The sequence below is a fragment of the Fusarium graminearum genome, chromosome 2 (genome assembly GCF_000240135.3).
Source record: "Fusarium graminearum PH-1 chromosome 2, whole genome shotgun sequence".
Lineage (NCBI taxonomy): Eukaryota > Fungi > Ascomycota > Sordariomycetes > Hypocreales > Nectriaceae > Fusarium > Fusarium graminearum.
In genome coordinates, this window is record NC_026475.1 from 7,212,655 (window position 1) to 7,236,299 (window position 23,645).

Genomic DNA, 23,645 nt, shown 5'->3' on the forward strand with positions numbered 1-23,645 from the left:
CACCATCAAAAAACGTTCCAGTGTAGGCCCTAGGCTTCCGGACCCCCCCATAAAAGGGACAGCTGTTCTTATTCGCTAAATTCCAAGGGGGAACCCCCTGCACAAAGACAACCTGTCACTATTGAATAGGTGACGTTTTCCCATGGACATCCATCAACCACCCTCCATCACATCGCCTTCGCCTCGCATTTCATCACATCGGCCTGCATTCTCTCTCAGCCCTACCAACGTACCCGTTACGTCCATTCACTCGTTTTTTCACATGTTTCTCACATAAGTCCCCCCCGCTCGCTTCCCCAGGGTCACGATGGTCCGCGCCATCAATCTCCGCCTGGCCCTTCAGGCGACCGCCATCAAAGTCTCGGCCAACCTCGTCACCCAGCTCATCATCCACCTTAGGGCCCCAGGCGGCCACTCACCCTTCGATGAGCAGCAGGTTATAGAGTTCGCTATCTACGGCTTTGTCGGCTCTCAGGTCGGCAATGTTATCCAATTCATCCTCGAGGATTGCTTCCCGACTGGTCACGCGATGAGGGTTAATGAAGTCTTGCCCCAGGTCCAGGGCGACGTAATGCAAGTCTTGGAGAAGAAGGATGATGACAAGAAAGATAAGAAGAAAACCTGGTTCAGCATCAGCCCTGATCTCATCTGGCGCAATGTCGTCGCCAAGTTGATTCTCGATCAAACTATCGGTCTGGCCATCAGCGGCAGCGTCTTTCTGATATGCACAAACATCGCCCGCGTATCGCATTTTTCCGGAGTTCTAGACGTCCTTGGAGACAGGCTTTGGCCTCTTATTAAAGCTGGCTGGCACATCTGGCCGCTGGTAGCCATATGCAACTTTCTCTGGGTACCTGTGCGATCAAGAGTTCTTGTGGCGGTCTGTGTAGGATTTGGCTGGAGTATCTTTCTAAGCATCTTTGCCATGAAGAAGCAGCATTGATGAGGATGATTTGGAGTTTGGAGTCAGCGATGAGCGATGTACATGTACGTATAGTTTAGACGAATTCCCCTGCGGAGCGCTTTCCTGTGTATCTTGGGCTGGAGTTATGGAGTCAGACAAGATTTAGTGTCAACCACCTGGCATTGTATTCTGGTTTATTTTATTTTTTACAACTGTAAGCCGAACCCTTAGCCTTTTCATTTTACTTCAAGATTCTCAATAAAAGATGAATTCTTTATTAAGAACTTCTAAGTAAACTGAGAAGATTAGGGCTTCGGCTTACAGTTATAGAAAATTGAGTATACCAGAGTACAATGCCTTCATTAAACGATATAGATAAATATCTATATTTCATGTTGTAGTAACGGTCAGTTGAGATATGAAGTGACACATTGGTACTCTACCTTGAGGCAGCTTTGCTCGACAGTTTTCTTTTCATCTGGCCTGTAGCGGTCAATCAACAAAAGACAAGGCTGAGTTTTAGGCACTCCTAGAATCATCTATCTCTATCGTCAAATATCCAACTTGCAGCACGAAATAACAGGCAGATGATGTTTGATTCAAGTAACCAAGATCCTTATCAGCCAACATAAAGGACCAGTCGCTGGATCCTTCCCAATAGGGTCTAGCCTAATCTCGACGGTCTTATCTCCGTTCGCCTCCTCCAAGCTAAGCTATCATCAACTTACCAACCTTCCCCGCGTCGGGTCTGTCGGCAAGCCAAACTGCCTGATGGCATAAATCCACAAGCAGTATGAACACCTTCTGCTTTTGTACTTATTCTCTGCAAACCCAAACCCTATTGTGATGCCCCCTCAGCGTCGGTCATGGGTCGGATGTACAAGGTGCAAGAGCTTCAAGAAGAAGTGCAGCGAAGAGAGACCCGCTTGTCAGCGATGCACCCTTGCTAAAGCAAAGTGTGAATACGCCGTCAAGTTGCGATGGGGAGGCCGGCCCTTCAATCGCTCACCGTTTGGGGAGTGTTTGACCCAAAATGAGGGCAACGTTCAAAGATTAGGTGAGTCTCTTTTCTTGGAACTACACATGCAGGTACTAACTGATACGATCAGATTTAAACAATAAAAACTTCATTTATGTCTCCCCTTCTACTCCCAAATCAGATCCGCCCAAGGTTGCATCACCTCCAGAACAACATATCGATGAGACACAATGGATACCAGCTTCGCCATCAGCAGCCCCAGAGTCACCAGAGTCTTCGCAGCTGATTCTCTATCCACAAAGCCCGCAAATCTCTCTCACGCCCTCTGTAGAGTTTTTCGGACACCTATCTCCCTTGCACAGATCAGGACTTCAGTATTTCATCGAAAGAACAGTCAGGGCACTGGCGCCCCATCCACGAATCTTCAATGAGCTATGCGAGCTTATTCTTCCCATGGCAGTATTCAACGAGCCACTACTCCAAGGCATCGTCACACTTGCAGCAACACATCGACTGGCCAGTTGCAAAACAAGTGAGGAACAGAACGCTCAAGCCCTCATTGTCGCCGGCTTTCAAGCTCTCAGCTCCAGATCACTTTGCGATAAACTTTCAGATTGTGCTGAGGATCAGGAACTCATTCCTCTTCTCGCTACAGCTAGAGCGCTGTTTGTCTGTGAGGTGTTTGCCAGTGAACCCAATGCAGACCGGTGGAGCGTGCATTTCCGAGGAGCCAGAGGACTAATTTCACGAATCCAAGACAAAGGTCTCTTGGAAAGACCGACTGATGAGCTGCGTTTCTTATTACGATGGTTTGATATGACCGAGTCACTGGTCTGTCACTCTATCAGTGACCTTGCTCCAAAGCAATCCGCTATCCCATCACCGACAACCCTTCCATCTTTTGAACCAGATGACGAGCCAGTGTATATTGACATGTACCTCGCGCGTACGAAGGATCTACTTAACGTTTTTAAAGAGATAGCCAGGCTATCCCATATCAGAAACGAAAGGGTAACGCCAGAGGGAGTATCACAAGATGTGGGAGATGATGCGGAGGTATGGTGGTTGCTAAGCTACCTACAAAGTATCATAGACAGAGACCAGGCCAACCCACCCCCCGTCATGTCCATACGTGGCCGAGACTTGTCCGTTGCCGAAGTTCAAGAGTACAGGTTGTCGAACCAAATATGGCAACTCACGGGCCTACTTCTCATCCACCGACGCCTGTTCCATGAGCCCAGATCCTCAACGCTCATACAAGATCTTGTACAGCGCATACTCGAATCTACAGAGCGCATGACGTTACGAGATGGCCTCACGCCTGTCACACTACTTACGCCACCTCTATTCTTTGCTGGCTGTGATGCTCTAGGTGGAGACCGGCCAAGGATTAAGATCTCGTTGCAGGGTGTCTCCACTGCTCTAGGGCTATTGAATACACAACGAGCATTGGAGATATTGGAAGATTATTGGGAAGCAGACCCAGGTGTTGACGATGAAATGGCTAATAGATACTGGCCTACGATCAGCCAATTCTTACCGTACTGATCACACGGATGCTTAATGGGCTGACGTGGGTCGAAGGCACGGCCAGTCAGGATCGGCGATTTGACCTCCAAAATTCATTTCTGAAGCCAAACAGCCACGGTTATCAGCGTATAAGGCTGAGCAGACTGGGGAATCAGTTGGAAACTTTGAATACCTATAGGAAAACACCCGAGCTTGCTGCCTGTGATTAGCGAGCAGGCCTAGTCCAACCTTGAGTTAGATCAAGTTTGGGGCATCATTACAATGGCTATATGGAACTCGAGAAATATTGTTTCATGTGTTAAATATAATCATACGAGAAATGCAGTTTGATTCGTCGAATACTAAGTATCTCAACGTGGTATTAGCTGAACCTTTGCGTATGAACAGGTCAAGCATGCATGGACTTCAACTTGACATCTTCAACATCTCCACAATACCAAGCATCCCGTGTCTCAGACTCAGATTATATACTTAACCAACTTCCCCAGTCATCTAATTACAGTGAAACATACAGCAAAAAGCATAAAAAGAAAATACATACAACAGCGGGGATTCGCTGGTCGTCACCGACCCAACTACTAATCCGCCCCTTACCAGCTTATCTATGGGAGAGCGGACGGGATCCCGAGTTCTCTGATAGGTGTGGTCGTATGTGGTTGAAGAGGCGGTAAATTGCGCATAAGTAGTGGCTATCGTGTCATGTAAGGTGTAGTTTAAGTTGTCTTCATCGCTTCAAGGATCTCTCAGAAAGGTGAAAGAAAGGTTATGCATATACGAGCTAAACACACTGACAAAAGGCTAACGAAAAGAAGAAACTCATACATTCATGTCTCATCGACGTGTCGCGCGACCCAATATCATAATCATCTGCTCTCAGTGCCAAGGTTCTCTCTACAGAGCATTCCATAGAACCATCAAACCTCCCACTAATCCACCTGCCAAACTTGGCATCACGGCACTAGCGCCATTACCCGTTGCTGTAGACTCAGCTGCCGCACCAGTAGCTGATGCCGTAGTGGCCTGCTGGCTGCCAGTTTCGTTCACAGTTGCGTCGGACACAGAATCACCAGTCACCGTCGGCATGCCATCCCCAAGATACTTCGATCTTGCGCTCTTGATTTGTGCATTGTAATCCGTGGCACTGATAGGCACCGTAGTCGCACAGGTAATGGGCTTTGGCTTCCATGAACTGCCCGTGCAGATGGGCCACCCTTCGCAGGTGCTGAGATCGAGTTCACCGCCGACACAGCAGTAGTTTTTCTTGTCGTTGTTGCCGTTGTTGCGAAGGACTCCTGGACAGTTGAAGTTGCCTCCATCGTCCACTATGAACACGGTGGTTTGGGCCGAAGTTCCTCGGATGCATGATGCCATGCCCAAAACAAATAAGATGTGCGCAGCCGTTGAATGCATGATGGATGATCTGCGACTAGGTAGACGTGGGCAGGGATGATAACTCGGTGAGTGTGGGTTCAGGCGATATTTTAGTATGCAAGGACGTGGTGCATTGTCGGTGGTTTTTGTCTCAATTTCCAGATACGGTCGGCCCTATAAAGGACGCTGTCTAGCTGAGTGACTGATGTAGTGTGCAGTTCTAAAATGTGCCTACTGCATGTGGCTTGAAAGCCAAACGCCGGTCAGACTTTCGTTGGCTTTTCAGGTTCAACTGCCGCCCTGTCGTTTCTAGACACACATCCTTTAAAATCGATAGTTTGAAGCCTCGTGTATCTTGCCATGATATTGGCAATCTTCAATCTGTCAACCTGCCACAAGATCGCATGGCAAGTTTGCGCAGAGAGTCAGCTCCACAAGGCTTCAGTCAAGGGAACTCCTGCCAACTGCCACCAAGCAAACTTTGGAATAGCCCTGTGAAACTAAGACGACCGAGGCAGTTCAAAACGCAATGCTGGCGTGCTTTTGAGTTTCTAGCAGTGAGGGGGACAGCCACAAGATTTCCAACTTGGGGGCATCGTGTATCAGCGCACGGGAAGTGACCCATGTAGGATCCACGGCTTCTTTGACATTCTTTGGGTAAAAAGGTTCTGTAAGGATCGAGTCAATTTGCTTTTTCTTCTCCATCGGGCCCGAAACGTTGGATCTGTCGCCAATGATCGACATTGCATCTCCCATGACATTCGGGGGGGTCTCGGAGCCAACCCCATAAGGCTAGGAGGGAACTTTCGAGTGGCGATTGTCCATGATTAAGATTCTTAATTGTTGAAGCTCCGGGGGCCCTGATTGGACGGGAGTCGCTCCGAGATGGAAGACATGGAACTGATTGTCAATCTGATAACGGAGAATGTCGATAAATGCTCTTGCACCACGATCCACTCGGCCTTCTCTCCTAGAATTAGCCTGAGATCTACAGCGGTGTTGCTGCGGCTCACTGTTCTAGAACGCTCCTCCTTCGTATTTAGCCAAGCCCTGTCGAGTTTCGAGTGTCCAGGGTGGAAAAACTGGACTAACTGGATCCGTGCTGACTGTCAGCTTCGTTCCCGCCCTTTCGTACAGGGCATTTCATCACTCTACCCCCAAACAAAGACCGGAAACGCTTTCTACATTCTAGATCTCGACCTCTCCCTCGGGATCGATCTACATACCTGCTAGCTGCATTGCGTTGCAGTCCAAGTACGTACTCCACATGGCAAGGCACGGGAGACGCATCAAACGGTGCGGGACCTGCGTAGAACGCAAGGTTAAATGCGGTACGTCCACCCGGTAACTGAAACATGACATTTGACAGTTGCTGACTTCTTCATGACGTTCAGACGAACAACAACCTCATTGTCAACGTTGCATAAATGCTGGCCTTGCCTGTTTGGGATATCACAGTCAACTAAAGTTTGTTGACGAAGGCACACGTTTTGTCTCAGACGTTATACCCTCACGGCCCAAGCCGAAACAATGCAATCGCATAGTCGTCTCTGCAGGATGTACAAAAGATCTGACCCCTCAATTACGTAAACCACAGATACATACCCTCTTGCCACCAAAAGAGACGCTTTTTCTTCCATATACTTTATCAAAGCTCTCACCATCATCCTTCCGATATGATCCGGCTCTTGTAACAGGTGTTCTTCCTGCACTGTTGACAGAACACAAATCGCCACTGCATCAATCATGCATACACGCTTTGTCGGCCATGTACTTTGGGAGGATACATCAGGATAAACAAGCTTGCAACCAGGGCTTGCGCCTCTACTCTTATGCACTAACACAGCTCCGGTCCGAGATAAATAGCTCGAGTACAGATATTGGCACGATAATGGGCGTCATGTGTCTTTGCGTCTATGAAAATGTGGTATTTTCACAGCCCACTGCGTGGCTCTTGCATTACGATGGTCTAGGGAGATTGGTAAGTGCAGTGATGATTTATCATACAGTCTACTGACTAGCGGTTCAGTTGCAGTCTCGAGGACCAAGACCCTTAGAGACGGACGCAGAAAGACACATCTGGCGTGTGGCACGATACTTTATCGTACGTATTAAGGCAGGACTCTTTCGAGCTATTGACTAAATCGTATAGATACTTTCTGCCGGACATCAAAGAAGAAGAGTCTTTCTCGAACAACCACAATGGGCAAGTACTCGCCTCGTGCCACCAGGCGAGACTCCGGAAAAATTCGATCTTCTCCTCGACCTATTCGCCCAGTTTCCAGGTATCGTCGACGATTACGATAGACTTCGCAAGTCCACCTTTATAGATCCCGGTAAAAGAGAAGCTTTCAAGCAACGAGTAAGGTCACTTATCGATCGAATACATGCCTGGCTACGCAATATACCATGGACATGTACCCTCGACCCAGTTATCAGAGAGAACAGCCAAAGACAACTACCTGACGATCCTATGGACTGTGCATCTCTCGCTGTTTGTTATGCGGTGCTCCTATGTCTAATTCAGCCATGCGCCTGCCTACAAATCAACATTATTCCCGAATATGATCATTACAACGCGGACCCAGCCAGAATAGAGTTTCTGACATTCGAAATATGTCGCTTCTCGAAGAAGGCGCTACAAGGCGGAGACTCAGCAGGCTTGGCGTTGCTACTGATATATCCTCTACAAATATCTTGGTATTTCTTACAAGCAACACCTGAAAAGCTCGATCAGGTGAGAGAAAATCTGGACTCATCTATCGCGGACTCGCATGGTTTTGAGTTGGGGAGAGTGCGTGAGTGGAGTGAGTTGAATCTTGAGCAAGGAAGATATGGCTTTATGTATAAATAGCTATGCATGTTGGAAGAAGGAGGGATTAAGGAATACATTATGCATAAGAATGAACTTAGAATCATATAGATGTGAGAACTATTTACTTAATGCCATTTTGAGAAAGATGAGAATTAGAAAGAAACGTGGTTCTATAAATTGCTAGGATCCTGGTATCTATTACATCATAAATAAACAAACACAACTTCTGATACTTCATTGCTTCAACGTCTTCGATTTCCTAGTCAACTTCCACGACAGTTTACTCGTCCATCGAGAGCCAGATGAGTCAGATTTACTCCTCTCTGCCATTTGTGGAACTTCCAGTAGACCTCTGGTGGAATTGCTATCACTTGGTGCGTTGCCTTCTAGCTCGGGCGGTTGCACATGAAGCTCAACAAGCCTGTTGGCGAGTGATGGACCCGTCGCTGCAGGACCAGACAAATTTGTACTTACTGGCCGAGGGTTGCCATCTGATTGAATCTCGGTTGAGTCAAGCTCCATTGGTGGCTTCTGATCTGTCTTTGACAGACTTGATAAGTTGACCTCTTCACCAGGCAACTCCGGAATAACAGGCCCAGCGTCCAGTTCGACAGGCCTGTTTAGACCAACATTCGAGCTAGCAATAGAAGGACTTCTTATCGACGAATAGTCAGGGGGGTTACCAAATCTGTTGCGATACACGACCTCGTCGACAGAAGATCTTAGTTTGTTGAACTTGAATCCGACGTTGAGCTTCTTGAGTGGGATGAGATGGTCAATCTCATCGTGAACTTGCTGCTGCAGACGTTTCTCTTTGCCATTGAATGTCGTGATGGTCTCTTTAGCGTAGTATTTTGCTGCGTCTTCGATTTGTTTGGTAGAAACGTACTTTCCGCCGTATCGGAAAGACCGCTCGAGAATGAGAATCATGTCGCAAGAACACTTGAGCAGCATTCTAGCAGTTGGCGGAAGAGAAAAGAGAGATCCTGCCGCGCCGACAATGACACCAATACCCATTGTTGGCACCGCGACACCCACTGCAACAGCACTCACAGCAGCAAACTGCGACAGAGAGACCTTCATGTACTCCTTGAAGTTGGTCATAACAATATCGGACATGATTTGCTCAATCTCGGCGGGGGCAGCCTTGGGGAAGCCAAAGCACTGGAGCACATGCTCGCAGATCAGTCGCGATACAGTCGGTGTTCCAATCATGCCTGAACATGGAAGGGGAACGGCAGCGGTGCGGATAGCATGTGTACCTAGTCTCATGCACTCTGTTATCGCTGAGTTGATCTTCTGTTCAACATCAACGACTTGAGCGGCAACACAGAAGAGACGTACGCGTTCGTCGACGATGAGGTCGAGGGTTTGGGAGAGGAGTTCTCTAACTCCAGCATCGTCATCTGGCAGCTGTTAGCACAGTTTGTTTCACTTTGGGGGATGACCTACTCTTTGATAGACAGCAAAATCCATCGGCCTTGTAGTGATCGATCTGCGAGAGTTGGTTTCTCAACTCGGCGAATTGTTCCTCGGCTTTCTCGTTGGCCTTTGCCTCTGCAATCTTCTTGGCTTGCTTGTAATCATCCATCTTCTCCATGAGTTCATCTAGATGGTCTCTATAGCGCTGAGCTGTGAGTTTATCTTTCTTTGTTCCGACGACGAAAACGGGAACTTGATGCGAGTATTGAGCGATAGTGGCGAATGTTCGCTTGTCGGCTTCTTCAATACGAGCGACGTCCGAATCAACACAGAACCTGAATATGTAAGTTGGTGGTTCGAACGAAGATAATTACACCTACCAAATGACGTGGAGAGCTTCTGCCGGATCCTCTTGGTATGCTCTGTGTCTAAGAAACTTCGCAATCAAGTCCAACTCTGTATCGCTACCTGCTTGCCAACCTCTCGAATCGTGTATCAAAAGTCCCGGGTGCTTTGGAGACTCAAAGGCAACGTTGATATCGTGGACTCCCTGCTCATATGACTGTGACTCATCGGTCATTTCGACACCAAAGACCTTGTTGATCAGAGTCGACTTTCCAACGCCTGTTTTTCCACAGACTAGAATTCGAAAAGCCTTAACTCCACTTGCTTCGAGTTGCATGTCTTTGAGCCATGGAGCCAAGCCTTCTTCTTCTGCAACGAGGTGTGCGTCTTGGAAGTCAGAAATTGGCTTCTTGAGAACCTTGAGGTTGTTTAGATCGTTATGTCGGGGATATCTGTCGAGAATACAGAACAATGAAGGGTGTATCATGTTCCCGTATGGTCCTAAAGTGCATTAGCGATGTCCAAGTTGTCAAGGTAGTCGTTGCTCCTTACCAACGTCACACCATCCTTTCAAAGTACCATCAGCCTCAAAGATCTTTCGGTTCGCAGGCCGTTTGAAACAGTCTGTATCAGGTTTGATAGAGTGCATCTCAACTCCCGCAGCTGACTTTCTTCCATGAGCGGTCTGAAGATCAAACATGCTAGTTCGAAGTCCGTTCGTATACTGGAGACGCCACTCAATCTCTTCTGATCCATCCAGCGATGGCAAACTCCCAGCATACTGGGGGAATACTAACAATATGGGGTTATGACTATTGCTATTGTTGGAATTTCCCGTTGTATTGAGTCTGAGCCCTGAGTAAATGCTCTCGAGAACCATCCACTGCAATGGGTACAGAGACAAGCCATCGTGAGCTGTACCGCCCAGCATGTCTTGGTGGGTTCCAAAGAACCAGGCCTGGATAAGCGACCGATGTGTCATATCCGCATCTTCCGGAATTGTAAAAATCTCGGGTGTCTTGCTGGAGCGGTTCTCGTTGATTGCCAGTGCGTGTCGAACAACTTCAATCGACGAATTGAATGAGATATCGTATGCCGTTTTTGAGCTGTAGCCAGTGGTATCAAACAAACCAACAAACGGTATTCGTGGAGGTGCACCAGCTCCGCTCTTGATCTTTTGGAGAAGTTGGGGGCCCTTTTTGAAGTCGTCATCAGCCTGGGCTTTGATAAGGGAGATAGTCGCTTCAAAGAGGTCGTCAAAATCTTCGGGCTTTGGTAAACCCAGTCGATGTACAATACCGGCGACAGCGCGTGCGACGAAGGCGCCATGTCCTGATCCATACAGCCATAGTTCATCTTGAGGTCCTTCCAACATGAGGCAGATGTCCCTCACAATGTTCTTGATCAAAACATCTGACTCGTCGGTTGTTGTCCTCGACCTGAAGCGATCACTCAACTTTGTGATATTACTTGGAGCGACATAATATTTAGGTGTCTGAGCGATGGTATACCCGTTGGACTCGATCAGTCCATCATGCGTCAATTCTTTGATCCTTGTGATTGTGGAAGGATTCGTTTCCTCTGCAATAATTAGTCACTGCTTATTGTGGCAGTCAACCCACTACTGAGTACTCACTCTTTGCGTCGCGCGCTTCACAGCCATCCACCAAAACAACACATCGCTTGGTAGGTCTTTTTTCTGACATTTTTATATAGATTGGTGACCGAACACACACAGTATCAGGAACAAAAAGCCAAAAAAAAAGCTTAATCTTGGAGCAAGGGCAATTGCTTGTTTAAAAACAAGTGTTAGAAATGAGCAAGATGGGTGGGGGAAGCTGACATGATGATAGCGCTGCATCAGACCGTTTCAGGCCGTAAGCACGAAGTACAGAAGAGGCAGAAGATAGCCCCCGAATACGCAAGGCTTTCTACTAGCTTTGAAGGAATACCTTCTTGTGGGGTATCTAACCACTACTGAAGAATACGCTGTTGAGTTAATTAACCCTGTCAAAAGAAAAGAGTCCGTCGGCCCTGAACTAGGCGGTCTAAGCCTCTGCCGGCTGTGTACAATGGCCGATCGCTACAGCGGAGTACGGCTGAGCAAACGCTGTACTACGTCCATGTTGCAGTGAGGATTGCCGGGTGGTTTTATGACAGGGGTTATTCCTGGATCGAATACCACATAGAGAAACGCCACATACGTCTGTTTGTAATTTCACTTCAACCACCGGATTCGCATTCTCTTTCCAGGCGCTAGCGCTTAGATAAATGCAAGTTCAGCACGTTGTGGTACCACAGATGAAAAGCAGAAACATGAATGGTTAAACTGATATGAGTTGATTCTGTTGATTTTGTCTCTTATGGTCTGGTCCTAATGCCCGCATTCCCGAGAACTGATGCTCAGCGCCAGTGAGCCTTTTTCCATAAAGCACAATAATTCAAAGTCGAAGCAGGAGTACCATGACGGTCTAAATTAACAAATAACAAGAGAGATGAAAGAAAAGTAAAAAAATGTTGATACGACAAAGAAAAGGTTAAAGACAAGACCCATACAAAGGATTAAGGTGGGAGACGTGCTGGTACAGAAGCTGTAAGATGGTGGTTGCGATCATCGATCCAAAGCCTGGCTCTGGCACTGCAAGAGAGTTAGCATACGGTTTCTCAAACGACAAAATTTTTGTGTTGGTCAACTTACCATTTCCCAATAGATGCCATGCTTGTTGACAAGCTCAGTATGTGTCCCCTTCTCTACCACTTTACCATTATCAAAGACAAAGATGACATCAGCATTCTGGATGGTTGACAGCCTATGAGCTACTGAGATGACAGTTCTTCCGTTGCGAGCCTGGTCAATCGCAGCTGCAACCATCTTTTCGGATTCCGAGTCGAGAGCCGATGTCGCTTCGTCCAAGAGCAAGAGCTTAGGATCTCGAATCAGAGCGCGCGCAATAGCAATCCGTTGCTTTTGGCCGCCCGACATTGACACGCCTCGCTGGCCGACGTCGGTGTTGTAGCCTTCAGGAAGAGAAACTATAAAGTCGTGGATGAAAGCGTCGCGACAGACTTGGTGAATCCGGTCGTCAGACACAGAATCGGGGTTGGAGATTCCGAAAAGGACGTTGTCACGAACTGAGCCCTGGAACATGGCGGATTCTTGGGACACAAGCGAAATACTTTCTCGATACTCGAAGACGTTGCTGTCCTTGATGTCTTGACCTTCGCACAAGACTGCTCCGTTACCAGGTTGGACATCGTAAAAGCGCTCAAGAAGTGAGATAATTGTAGTTTTACCGCATCCAGATGCTCCAACAAAGGCAGCGTATTGGCCCTTCTCAATCGTAAGGTTCAAATGGTCAAAGATGGGAGTGTCTCTGGTGGGATATTTGAACGAGACATCCCGTAGCTCGATCTTAACACCTCCTTCAGTGTCTGTGATAGCATGCAGTTGTCCAGTTGTGTTCTGGTGGTCAGGATCTACAGACCTCTGCACATCCAAGATCCTGTTCGCTGAAGCCGTAACTTGTACAACACTAGGCGCAAGGGCGAGTCCCATACTACCAGCCTCGGAGCCCTGCATCACAGCCATGAAGCACACGAAGAATGCCTCCATCGAGTACTCGCCACTGGCCAAGAGAGTGCCTCCGTACCATAGAAGCAACGCCTGAACACCAAGGCTGACACTGTCTGCGAATCCGAAGATCGCTGAAGTCCATTGAGCTTTGCGATTTGCCTTTTTGACGTGATCATCCAAGAGGTCCCGATATCTGCCATTGATGGAGTCTTCCATGGTGAGAGAAGAGACGGTACGGACTGCCTCAATCGCTTCGGTCGCAAATTGTGAGCTTTCCATAAAGACAGCCGAGTTCATCTTGTCGAACTGGACTTCATGTTTGAGCTTCCAGCGACCTGCGGCCAGCATGACCGGTAGAGCTACAGACATGCAAATCAGGCCGAGCTTCCAGCCGAAAGCAAGGGATATGGCCATGCAACCAATAACATTGAACATGGCAGAGATCATGAGTGCAAGATTGACCCCGAGAAGTTCTTCCAGCTGCTTCGCATCGCCCGAAACTCTAGCACTCAATGTGCCATGGGAATTCTCCTCCTGATCAAAAAAGGACATCTTCTGGTATAGCATATCGTTCAGGTACTGCGCTTTGTAGACGGCACTGATGTAGTACTGAGTGCGAAGACCGATCCAGCCCTCACAGAAATATGAGAGTGCGACGCCTCCAGCGAGAGCGAGCCACATAAGACCCCAGAAGTTACTCTCACGTTTGAGTTCATCACCCTGGGAAAGAAACACCCCGATGGCTTTAGCAAAGAGCCAGGCCTGGATAGGTGTTCCGGCAGCGACAGCCATTGAAGACAAAACGATACCCAGGTAATTGGGCCATTTCCCACGCTGTTCACGGAGAAGCCGACCAAAGCTCTGGAAGAAGCCACGAGGCTTCCTAGAAGTATCGCCTCCATCTCCAGAAGGCACTGAAACCTCCGTCTTGGTAGCCTCCAGCTCTGAGCTCGGCTCAATCTTCTCAGTGTCGGGAAAAGTGGCAGTATCATCCGCTTGATCGGCGACTCGAAGAGCCTGTGCTCCAACCAAAGCAGAGTACACACCCGCCCTGTCGATGAGATCTGCGTGCGCGCCCTGTTCAACAACCTTTCCTTTTTGTAGAACGATGATGGTGTCCGCCTTCTTAATAGTAGAGAGGCGGTGAGCAATAGTGATAGTTGTGCGGCCTTGGGTAACTCTGTCGAGGGCGGCTTGGACGATCTTCTCACTCTTCGCATCAATCGCACTGGTTGCCTCGTCGAGGATGACGATGCGAGGTTGCTTTATGATACTTCTGGCGATCGCGAGACGTTGCTTTTGACCACCGGAGAGCTTCGCACCACCATCGCCGACGCGAGTGTCATAGCCCTGGACATTTTGTTAGTGCTGGTGATCTGAAGAACAGTTGGGGATGGCGACTTACATCGGGGAGCCGATTGATGAATTCGTCCGCATATGCCTCTTTGCATGCTTGGCTGACAAGCGCTCGCTTCTTTTCCTCGGGCTCATCTTGCCATTTGGAGCCGATGAGACCATGAGCGACATTGTTAAAGATGGTGTCATTGAAGAGAAAAGGCTCCTGCTGAACCAGTCCAATTTGCGATCGCCACCACTTGAGATCAAGATCCTCAATACTGTGGCCCGAAATTGAGATTGTACCGGCCAGTTTCGCACCACCAGAAGCTTCAACCTCCCCTCCAGGCAAGATCTCCGTGCTCTCGTCGGCCTTTGGCTTTGGTATTGCTTGGACAACTTGAGGGAGAATGTGATGTTCCTTCAGGGAGTACCAACGTTCTAGCAACCCGACAATGGTGCTTTTACCAGAACCTGATGGCCCGACAATGGCCGTGTTTTGCCCAGAGCGGATGCAAAGGTTCAAAGCATCAAGAACACAAGCACCGGGACGACTTGGGTACTCAAAGGTAGCACCTTCAAAAACAATGTCGCATGATGTGATGTCTGGCTTAAGAGAGCCAGAGGTAGGCAGTGGGGCATCAATAACAGTGAAAAACTCACAGGCCGCGACCATGGCCTTACTGATGGCCATGAGAGGTGTCGCGATACGCTCCAGCGAGGTAATGATCAACATGACTGACATGAGTACGATGATGATGACTCCGGGGTTGTCAATCGCACCGTCGATGTATCGTTTGGTACCATACCAGAAGGACAGACCGAATGCACCGAAGACACCAAAGAACTGTTGCCCATTAGTATCGCAGGTGTCAATGTGAATGCGATTGGGATGGACTTACTATAAATGCGAGATGCAGGCCGGTGAAGGGCGCGATCCTTTGGCCTTCCACCATAGCCTTTCGGACCCATTCCTGATATCGAGACATAACACGAGACTGTGCGCCACAGGCTGTGACAAGACGGATGCCCTTTAATGCTTCGCTCGCGATAGCTGTACCTTGAGCATCTGCAGTTCCAGTGGCAGTCTGGCCCTTGACCAGTATCGGCATCGTGATTGACATGGCGGTGGCCATGTACAGGATCAAGGAAGCCGTGACCAGAGTGATGTCCCAGCTCCAAATGAAGGCGACAATGATCGAGGCCCAAATTGTGCCATTGAACTCCAAGAAGGTGCCCAAACGCTCTGAGATACCAACTTGGAGGGTGTTTGACGTGGAGGTGATGGCGGTCGCTGGTGCACCAGCTGGCATCGAGTCGATAACATGGATCGATTGAGAGAACAGGGATTGAAGGTAATGAAGACGAATAGCAGAAGACAGACGGATACCAATCATGCGAAAGCAGTACTTGTTGATGGAGTTGAGACCCCAACGACCAATAAAGAGGCCCACGATGTAAAGCACTTGTCTGTCCAGGATGTCTCGAAACCCGTCACTGGAGATTTCAGTGCTAGATTTGGCGAAGTCCGTGAACTGATTCACGAGTTGACCAAAGATGATGTTCATTAGAGGCATGGTGATTCCAGCGCCGATGGAGGCAACTGAAGCCAGAGCATAGATGAAGAAGTCCCATTTTGTAGCGTAGTTGAACACTCGGAGGTAGTCAGAGACTTGGGGGGTTCTTTGCGGTCGCTCGTTATTTTCGGTCAAAGAAGGGCGCTTCTCTTGTTCTCCGTTGTTGTCATTGTGGATCATATCGGCAGCCATTTGGGAGGCAGAGAACGGTAATTGCAGCCTAGTTTATAGATATGTTAGTACCGAATTCAAACCATAAGTAGAAGAATAATGAAGTAGTGTGTTGCTTATGTGGCTACTGACCGTGAGTGAGCTAGCAATAAGTAGCTATACAGACAGACTAGAGACACAGGCGTAACAAAGGAAGGGTTCACTACAAAAAGCAGCAATAAATCCTAGAAACAAAAAGGCACAAATTAAAGAGCTGTATATAGTGAGTGAGTAAAATAGAAGATGATAGCCAAAGCTCGAGGCTTTAAAGCCCTCTTGTAATATCACATCTTGACTTATTGTCTTGATCCTCTTGCGCACGGCTCGTAACGACGATTACCGCTTTTGGCTGTTTACGAGATCCACTTTTGTCGCATCTTTCAGAGTGGAACCCTTGATTTATCCCAGCATCCAATAGCAGAACCTCATCCGACAGTGCCAGGAACCTCGAGATGAGACTGCTGATATGCGCACTTCATCCGTCAGCCGCACCATCTCGGCTACCAAATCAACTCAGTCGCCTCATTTACTCCATCAGTTCTGGCCAGAGCATTATCACATCCCCCATCAAAGGCTTTCCAGCTGCCGAGAGAGGCCTTCTGTGCCATTGAACCGCATCGAGATCACCCTTCACTTCAGCAGTCTCTTCCACTAACCCCCATTCCCCATTAACTGGGTCTTTGTCCAAGAAGCAAAACACAATGTGTTGGCCCCCTTCTTCAAACAAATACTCCCGGCGTAAGAGACGGCGCCACTGCTCCAGAGGTGTGCCGTCAGAAGTATTGATGCGCTCCACGCTTCTATTCTTGAGAGCCAACACGTACAAAGAACGCGCATTCCATATGCCATCTTGCCCATGGTAGTCTTTCAGCATTCTCGTAGCTTCGTCCCGTAGTAGAGCATCGCGGCAGAACATTGAGATGAGGAACAGGTGTGAGGCTAGACTGCACTGCAGAGACAAGTGATGCGCCGGGCTCTTCAGACCTTGCTTTGCTGTGCGTAGACTTATATCTGCCAGAGATATATACTCGCGAAACAATGGCGTCTTGGCTTGAACTGGCGTGGGGTCGTGGAAGTGAGTGAGATCCTCAAAGGTACAAGTGCCCAGATAATGTAGACGCAGATGAATAGCCCTCATGTAATCAACTGATCCAGGGTCAGACATTATGGCGCGGTCGAATAATGGCATAAAAGCAGCCTCCAGAGCTTTGAGTTCTTTCGTAGAAGCTTCGCATATCTCTTGAATGCGAGGGTCAGCCATGATTTGCTCCCATAATTCCAAAATCATGCCGGGATCAGTCGAGGTCAAGGCACCAGACTTGCTCACTGCTTCCATCAAAAGAGGGGCCACGGCAAGTTTTGCGTTGCGACCTGTCATCCAGTATCTTTCAAAGTCATCCAGGCTGTCAAGCACGGGCGGGAGCTTGTCGATGGGACGATAAGATCGTGGCAAGTTGCCAACAAGTCTCATGAAGGAATCAACTGTCTCCCGCTTGGCTCGTAGGCCTCTTGCAAAGTTGGGCACTGTCGGACTGTGGCCAACACTTCCTTGCAGAATCAACCGAGTTTGAGGCAGTAAGTGAGTAAAGATGTCTGCCACTACTGCGATGAGAGGCTTCGGGTTTGGGGCGACGGATGTCATGAGTCCTGAATCCGGGTCTGTCACCAAGGCAAGTAGCATTGCCAAGCCATGGTTGATGTGGTCCAAGGCGGCTTTCCTGTTACCGCGCAACGTCTCAAAACAGAGGAACAAGATCGAAAGAAACACTGCATCTTGCATACAGGGTTGTTGACTCTGCAACTTTAACGCATGACAATAATGAGCAACAGCATTCCGATAGTCTGGGTCGTTCTGTGCCGCTTCACTTCCAATATTTGTCGAAGATTCAAGTGACTCATGGTGATATTTGGTAAGCCACCTGCTCAAGGCTCCTATAGCGATAGCAGCGTGCCGTACAACATCGTTTGTGCGAGCGACCTGTGGTAGCGTCACAGCCCACAAATCATTATTGAAGCCAGCAGCGATCCATGGACTCTGGACGACTCCGACGAATTCATCAAAGTAAATCACATTGTCAGTATCTCTAAAGTCCAGCCAGTCGTGGACGAGATGCAGCTGTGCTTTTAGAGGTGCGGCGCAAGTAATTTGTTTCGAGTCCCATCGGATCTGAGGAGGCGATGGATTTCTCTTCCTGGTCAGGATGGCATAGCCTTCGCATTTCCTTCGATTTCTTGTACAATTTCCGCAATGAGGTTTTGCTTCATCGCATTTGACGTGACGCTTTTTGCAAGTGATGCAGCCTGTTCGAACTTTGCTTGTACTTGTACGGGGAATCTTTGTCTTGCTTAGACTGGATGTCGTCAGTTTTAAATCCATTGACCAATAGAATGGAAAATGTTACTTGGCTGACTCTTGAGTATGCATAAGCAGAAAGTCTGATTTCGTGTCCATGTTGTTTGCATTCGGTGTTAGTGGTTAGCGAAATGTTGATGGAGTAAGATGTGCAACTTGAATGGGGTCTAATTGCATATTTTTGGCACCGGTTAGGAACACGCCAAGCCTAAGAAAGACCAAGCCCATCTGATTCAGCCTTCTTTAAGAAGCACAGAATATTGTATCCCATTCTCAAAAACGCTACTAATTTATAGACAACTCATTCAATTATTTTCTGCGCTGCATGATTTTATATAGCCAAGTAAGCTTTTTTTTTTTGTCTATTTCCAAGTAATCTAGACTCAAGAGTTTGTGATTGCCCCCAATGTTCTGTGGTAGTGACGTTCTGAGTTGGAGATCACCCTAGACCATCTACATCCAAGTCGTAGATCACATTTGGGAAGCTGCCATGTCTATGGGCCATTTGTCAGATTTATGATAAATTTGACAGTGTCAGAGGCTTGTATCATAATTTGGGACTTTTGCAGTAATTCACGGTCTTGCCATCACTTTTGCGCCTCGACAAGTGTTCTTTTGAATTGTGGTTGAGATGTTTGGTGACGGAGCTATTATTCCTAACCTCAACACAATCAAAGCTGCTTACTGTCATAGACGTCGATCTTGCCAACCAACTTCCTTGGATTGAATCATGTGGAAATACATTTTACACAGAACTATTTGTCGCCGAGCAATAGGCAAAAGGACCATCTGGTGGAAAGACAATTCGGTTCAATTGCAATGACTGAAGATAAGAAGTACTTTGTGTCTCGCCACTATAAGCCCGGTTTTGAAGTATCCATTAGCAGGTCCAGGTCTCACTGATGACCCATAACTTTTTACGAGATATTGACATCTATTGGCAGACACGCACGACACTCTCAAAGGGGGCGGAGCCAAGAGCCAGTGCCAGCGTCAGTCCGAGTGTGTGCTGCGGTGAGTTGGACATGGGAGGTTTGAAGAACTGGGGCAGTGTTGGGTAAATGACCCCGATGAGAGAGACACATTGATGTGTGAAAGATGTGTTCGGCAATAGCCTAATGTGGTATCGATCGAGTCAGTTGTTGACAAAGAGTCGGACATATGACGAAATCACTACTGGCGCTGTTGCAGTGGAGCGAGATGATCATTATTTGCTTCAATGTTGGACTCTAAGAGACTATCCTAACCAACTGATCAAAGTCGATATCTGTATCACTCGTTTCTATTCTTGTCAAGGAAACAGTATAAGGCTGAATCAACAGATCTAATCATCAGAGCTGGGCGTATTCTAGACTCGGGCTGTTTCTTCCATGGCTTGGGGTGCCCCTCTTTGGCGTCGCTGAGCCCCTGGAAGTATGACCGACAGCTCCCCCAATCATGGTCTCTCCCGACCCGCCATAGCGGATCTAGACCCCTGAATGACCTGGAGACAGGAAACGAGGCTTCCAAATCCTCCAATCTACTGTACCCCGCCAGCTTCTACATTAGTACTGTAGGTACTAAAGTGCCTGGAAGCCCCAAATTGATCTTCAATGCCGTCCGGGCAATGGAAATAACGTAAAATAGGGCATGACAGCGCCTCTTTTTTCCAACTAAAAAAGTGTAATTCCATGGATACATATAGCTTACGTGGGCCCTGTTCTCTTGTTTCATCTCTATCTCCATGGAATTGTCATAGAACTTCTTTCCCTCTAATCCTTTCAACCTCTTGGCAAAGCTTGTTTTTACGAGAACCGAACCGAATAAACCCCTGAACTGTCTGTCATGTTTCGCACTGGTTTGCGACCGTCAACAGGGTAATTTTCTTCTCCATCGCAGCTCCGGGCCTTTGTGCCAAAGGAAGCCGCCTGAGGCCGTTTACTCTTCTCTTCTCTTCTCTTCTCTTCTACGTTACACCCTTTAATTCACCATGATCATACCCGCGCCTGCCAAGGCCGTGGCGCGCTGCCTCTCCTCCGCCGTCCTGCGCTTCGCCAACCGTCGATTCTTCTTCACCTTCACAGCCTTGGCCGTGTGGAGTGCCAAGATCATTCACATCCATGATCACCACACAGCCGTTCATCCAATCTTCCTACAAGAATGGGGATACTCCTTCGTCGCCCAGGACATCGCTGTCCTCACCTTCATCCGACTACTCCTCGACCACTGGGTCACCGGCCTACCCTTCCTCCTACGCGTCCTAATAACAATCTGCAATGGACTATTCATGTTCTACAATGCTGCCTTTAGCATCATCTTCGTCTCCTTCTACCTCGCCGCCGGCTCCGAAATCCATCTCCGAAACGTCTCCCTCCCTACCGATCCCTCGTCGCGAGCCCTAATACTCTCGGGAAGCCTGTCGTTTGTCATGGTTCTTTGCGCAACCTTTGTCTCGTCATGGCTATTCCAGAACATCTGCTATACTATGTATGGATACTTTGCCGACGTCGTCAATTGGCCCTTTGCTACGACATGGCACCTGTTCCGTCGATATGTCCTGCGCAAGAGCAATTACTCCCAGGTGCCTCAGATCGACATTGAGGAACAAGGCAAACGTGCCAGCGACGACTTCGACGGAATAATCGACTTCGATGCCGAAATACTACGAACGGTGCCGCGCTTTGCTTGCAAGGTGGTTGCCAACATGATCATCTACACAATAGTTGCCGGCATTGTTCTTCTGCTCATCTACGCATCATACGAACGGCCCATAGACCGATCCCTCATCTTCCTTTCGTGGACGCCTGCATTGATGCCCTTCGTTGATCTTTCCGCCTCGTCGCCCGTGCTACAAAACTTACCCCAGATGCGAAACGTTGGTATTCACCGGTCATGGGACAAAAAGTCAGCTCTCAGCATGCCGCCAAACATGGAATGGCTGCCCGAGGATACAAAGCTGTCTGGCTTCGAGGACTGGTATGATGGCAAAACCCATTACAATGCAGCCGCCGATCCCCTAAGAATCTCGAACCTCGACCAAAATATCATTTCCGAACTACGAAACAAGCTAAAGGATGTCCCCGTCCGACACGTTCTTCTCTTCTTCCTCGAAAGCACCCGCAACGATGTCTTCCCTCTCAAGAAGGACACTCCTGTGTATGACAAGTTGGTAGAAAGCTATGGTGATGATGGCCTTCCGCCGGACGCCGTGCGTCGACTCGCAACTCTGACCCCGACTGCGAACTTCATCACCGGCGATTACGATGACGGCTTCGACCACCTTAAGTCGGACCAAGTAAAGCGCGGCGGCGTTCGTTTTACAAAGGCCCACACGACAGCGACGTACACACTCAAGAGTTTAGAAGGCACACTTTGTGGTATTGCACCACTCCTGGCAGACTTCAATCTTGATTACCAACACCACGTATACCAACCTTGTCTGCCACATATCTTCAACGCCATGAACCAGGTGAGCGCTTCCGACGGTGACGAATCGCATGCCTACAATGGGTCGCATTGGCAATCCTACTTCTACCAGGCCGCCACGATGGCTTTCGACAAGCAGTACGAAATGATAGCTGGCATCGGATTTCCTGATGAACACATTATCAATCGAGAGTATCTGCAATCGGACAATGCAACCCACGGTCGCGTAACACTACCCAACATTAATGCCTTTGCTTTCGAGGAGGATCCCCTTGAGGATTACATCCGCGATGCCTTTGTTTCGGCAAAGGAGAAGAACGAGCGTGTTTTCCTCTCGCACCTGACCAGTACAAGCCATCACGCCTTCAAGTTGCCCGAGAAGGAGGATTACATCCCAGTCGCGAACGGTCTCGACATGCTATCGCATTACATCAACACTGAAGGTTACGATGACAAGTGGCTACGCAAGGTTTTGAACCTGCTGGATGAGCAAGGCGTTGCCAACGAGACCTTGATGGTATTTGTTGGCGACCACGGTCTTTCGATGCCTGAAAATGGCATCGTTTCCCCGTACTACAATCCCAACATTGGTGTTGACCATGTTCCCTTGGTACTTTCGCATCCATTGCTACCCGCCTTTGACATCCACGATGCAGTACACTCGTCGCAAATCCTGCCCACGATCCTTGATATCCTCGTTGAGACGGGCTCTTTGAACAACGGTAGCCAGCAGGTTGCCTCTGATCTGATGCGCAACTACGAGGGACAGTCCCTCATTCGCCCGCAGATAAACCAGAACGAAACAACCGGTCAGGGTAATTGGCAATTCACAGTTGTCAATCCTGGTCGCGCTATGATAACTGCCCGCGACGCCCGCCATCCTGAACGTCACCTTGTTGTACCTCTAATCGATAACGTTGAATGGCGCTTCACTAATCTCACCTACGATCCACGCGAAGAGTGGTCGATCCAAGGCTTTGAGTTTGGATCCTTCCTCGATAGTATCGGACATGAGCTTGACAGAATGCATGTTTTGTCAGATGAGGAGATTTTTGCAGTCGAAAACTGGGTGCAAGAAGGGGCTTCTATAGCTCGCTGGTGGGTGGAGGAGAACAGTAAGCGATGGCGGTTTGGGCCATATGCGGAATTCAAGCTCAAGGAGAAGCTTCCCTTGACGCCTCCTTAATGTCTTTTACTCGTACATCATTGTTTGGCGTTGGATGGTTGGTTTTGCCTTTGTTTTTGGCGTTTGGGAAAGAATGGACTGGGTACCTACAAGATAGATGGCATTGCTAGAGGTATTTATATAGCATATCACGATCTACCCGATATCTTCTCTTGAACACGATATTGCCTGGTTGATGTAGCAGCACATCATGATGAACTGTGACCGGTGCTCTTCCATCCCATAACCATTTGCCAAACAGTTCGGCAAGTACTTGTGCTCTTACCAATCTCCCATGAATTTGGGATAGCTTGGGACTTTGACCTCTCGGTGAGGGTAGACCCCTCCAGACTGTTGTTGCATGCCCTCCCACTTTGTCTTGTTCAATTCTCTCTTGCGTTCCTCGTCGGACATTTCTTTCTTAGACTCTCCAGTGCCCTTCTCCAAGTCATTCTCCTTCTTGACATGATCATCCGATGACTGACTTTCTTTTTCATTCACAAATTCCCACTCGTCATCTTGTGAGGCTGTGGCGGTTAGCCCTGTTGATAAAAAAGGTAGAGGACATACCTGTCGTGCTGGGTCGCTCGTCGGTGCCTGTAGGCTTCTCGGTGCTGGCGTTTGATGACATTTTGTATTGTTTGAGTGTCTGGGATTTTT

At 48.4% G+C, this 23,645-nt stretch overlaps 11 protein-coding genes and 1 non-coding gene across 12 annotated transcripts; 4 read left to right on the plus strand and 8 right to left on the minus strand.

The window, feature by feature from the left end:
• Positions 1 to 307: 307 nt before the first annotated feature.
• Positions 308 to 943, plus strand: FGSG_03328 (uncharacterized protein; the record flags this gene model as incomplete). Its single annotated transcript, XM_011324106.1, has 1 exon — positions 308 to 943. One exon carries the CDS (start codon positions 308 to 310, stop codon positions 941 to 943), a length of 636 nt encoding a protein of 211 aa, XP_011322408.1.
• An 807-nt stretch (positions 944 to 1,750) lies between these two features.
• Positions 1,751 to 3,183, plus strand: FGSG_03327 (uncharacterized protein; the record flags this gene model as incomplete). The annotated part of the gene is made up of 3 exons (XM_011324107.1): positions 1,751 to 1,961; positions 2,014 to 2,939; positions 2,977 to 3,183. The coding sequence occupies 3 exons, from the start codon at positions 1,751 to 1,753 to the stop codon at positions 3,181 to 3,183; spliced, it is 1,344 nt and encodes a 447-aa protein (XP_011322409.1).
• A 764-nt stretch (positions 3,184 to 3,947) lies between these two features.
• FGSG_20029 lies at positions 3,948 to 4,063 on the minus strand. Its single transcript, XR_893024.1, has one exon. It is a non-coding gene; the product is annotated as a 5S ribosomal RNA (ribosomal RNA).
• Positions 4,064 to 4,304: 241 nt separating this feature from the next.
• On the minus strand, positions 4,305 to 4,823 carry FGSG_03326 (uncharacterized protein; the record flags this gene model as incomplete). Its single annotated transcript, XM_011324108.1, has 1 exon — positions 4,305 to 4,823. The coding sequence occupies one exon, from the start codon at positions 4,821 to 4,823 to the stop codon at positions 4,305 to 4,307; it is 519 nt and encodes a 172-aa protein (XP_011322410.1).
• Positions 4,824 to 5,620: 797 nt separating this feature from the next.
• Positions 5,621 to 6,074, minus strand: FGSG_12457 (uncharacterized protein; the record flags this gene model as incomplete). Its single annotated transcript, XM_011324109.1, has 2 exons — positions 5,621 to 5,871; positions 6,011 to 6,074. 2 exons carry the CDS (start codon positions 6,072 to 6,074, stop codon positions 5,621 to 5,623), a joined length of 315 nt encoding a protein of 104 aa, XP_011322411.1.
• A 478-nt stretch (positions 6,075 to 6,552) lies between these two features.
• On the plus strand, positions 6,553 to 7,667 carry FGSG_03325 (uncharacterized protein; the record flags this gene model as incomplete). The annotated part of the gene is made up of 4 exons (XM_011324110.1): positions 6,553 to 6,765; positions 6,814 to 6,888; positions 6,937 to 7,582; positions 7,639 to 7,667. The coding sequence occupies 4 exons, from the start codon at positions 6,553 to 6,555 to the stop codon at positions 7,665 to 7,667; spliced, it is 963 nt and encodes a 320-aa protein (XP_011322412.1).
• Positions 7,668 to 7,833: 166 nt separating this feature from the next.
• On the minus strand, positions 7,834 to 9,601 carry FGSG_12458 (uncharacterized protein; the record flags this gene model as incomplete). The annotated part of the gene is made up of 3 exons (XM_011324111.1): positions 7,834 to 9,005; positions 9,052 to 9,356; positions 9,402 to 9,601. 3 exons carry the CDS (start codon positions 9,599 to 9,601, stop codon positions 7,834 to 7,836), a joined length of 1,677 nt encoding a protein of 558 aa, XP_011322413.1.
• A 294-nt stretch (positions 9,602 to 9,895) lies between these two features.
• On the minus strand, positions 9,896 to 11,072 carry FGSG_12459 (uncharacterized protein; the record flags this gene model as incomplete). Its single annotated transcript, XM_011324112.1, has 2 exons — positions 9,896 to 10,947; positions 11,003 to 11,072. The coding sequence occupies 2 exons, from the start codon at positions 11,070 to 11,072 to the stop codon at positions 9,896 to 9,898; spliced, it is 1,122 nt and encodes a 373-aa protein (XP_011322414.1).
• A 905-nt stretch (positions 11,073 to 11,977) lies between these two features.
• Positions 11,978 to 16,044, minus strand: FGSG_03323 (uncharacterized protein; the record flags this gene model as incomplete). Its single annotated transcript, XM_011324113.1, has 4 exons — positions 11,978 to 12,004; positions 12,065 to 14,290; positions 14,346 to 15,122; positions 15,178 to 16,044. The coding sequence occupies 4 exons, from the start codon at positions 16,042 to 16,044 to the stop codon at positions 11,978 to 11,980; spliced, it is 3,897 nt and encodes a 1,298-aa protein (XP_011322415.1).
• Positions 16,045 to 16,588: 544 nt separating this feature from the next.
• FGSG_03322 (uncharacterized protein) lies at positions 16,589 to 18,514 on the minus strand (the record flags this gene model as incomplete). Its single annotated transcript, XM_011324114.1, has 2 exons — positions 16,589 to 18,413; positions 18,465 to 18,514. 2 exons carry the CDS (start codon positions 18,512 to 18,514, stop codon positions 16,589 to 16,591), a joined length of 1,875 nt encoding a protein of 624 aa, XP_011322416.1.
• A 1,870-nt stretch (positions 18,515 to 20,384) lies between these two features.
• On the plus strand, positions 20,385 to 23,006 carry FGSG_03321 (uncharacterized protein; the record flags this gene model as incomplete). The annotated part of the gene is made up of 1 exon (XM_011324115.1): positions 20,385 to 23,006. One exon carries the CDS (start codon positions 20,385 to 20,387, stop codon positions 23,004 to 23,006), a length of 2,622 nt encoding a protein of 873 aa, XP_011322417.1.
• Positions 23,007 to 23,267: 261 nt separating this feature from the next.
• FGSG_12460 (uncharacterized protein) lies at positions 23,268 to 23,616 on the minus strand (the record flags this gene model as incomplete). Its single annotated transcript, XM_011324116.1, has 2 exons — positions 23,268 to 23,512; positions 23,556 to 23,616. The coding sequence occupies 2 exons, from the start codon at positions 23,614 to 23,616 to the stop codon at positions 23,268 to 23,270; spliced, it is 306 nt and encodes a 101-aa protein (XP_011322418.1).
• Between the last annotated feature and the right edge of the window lie 29 nt (positions 23,617 to 23,645).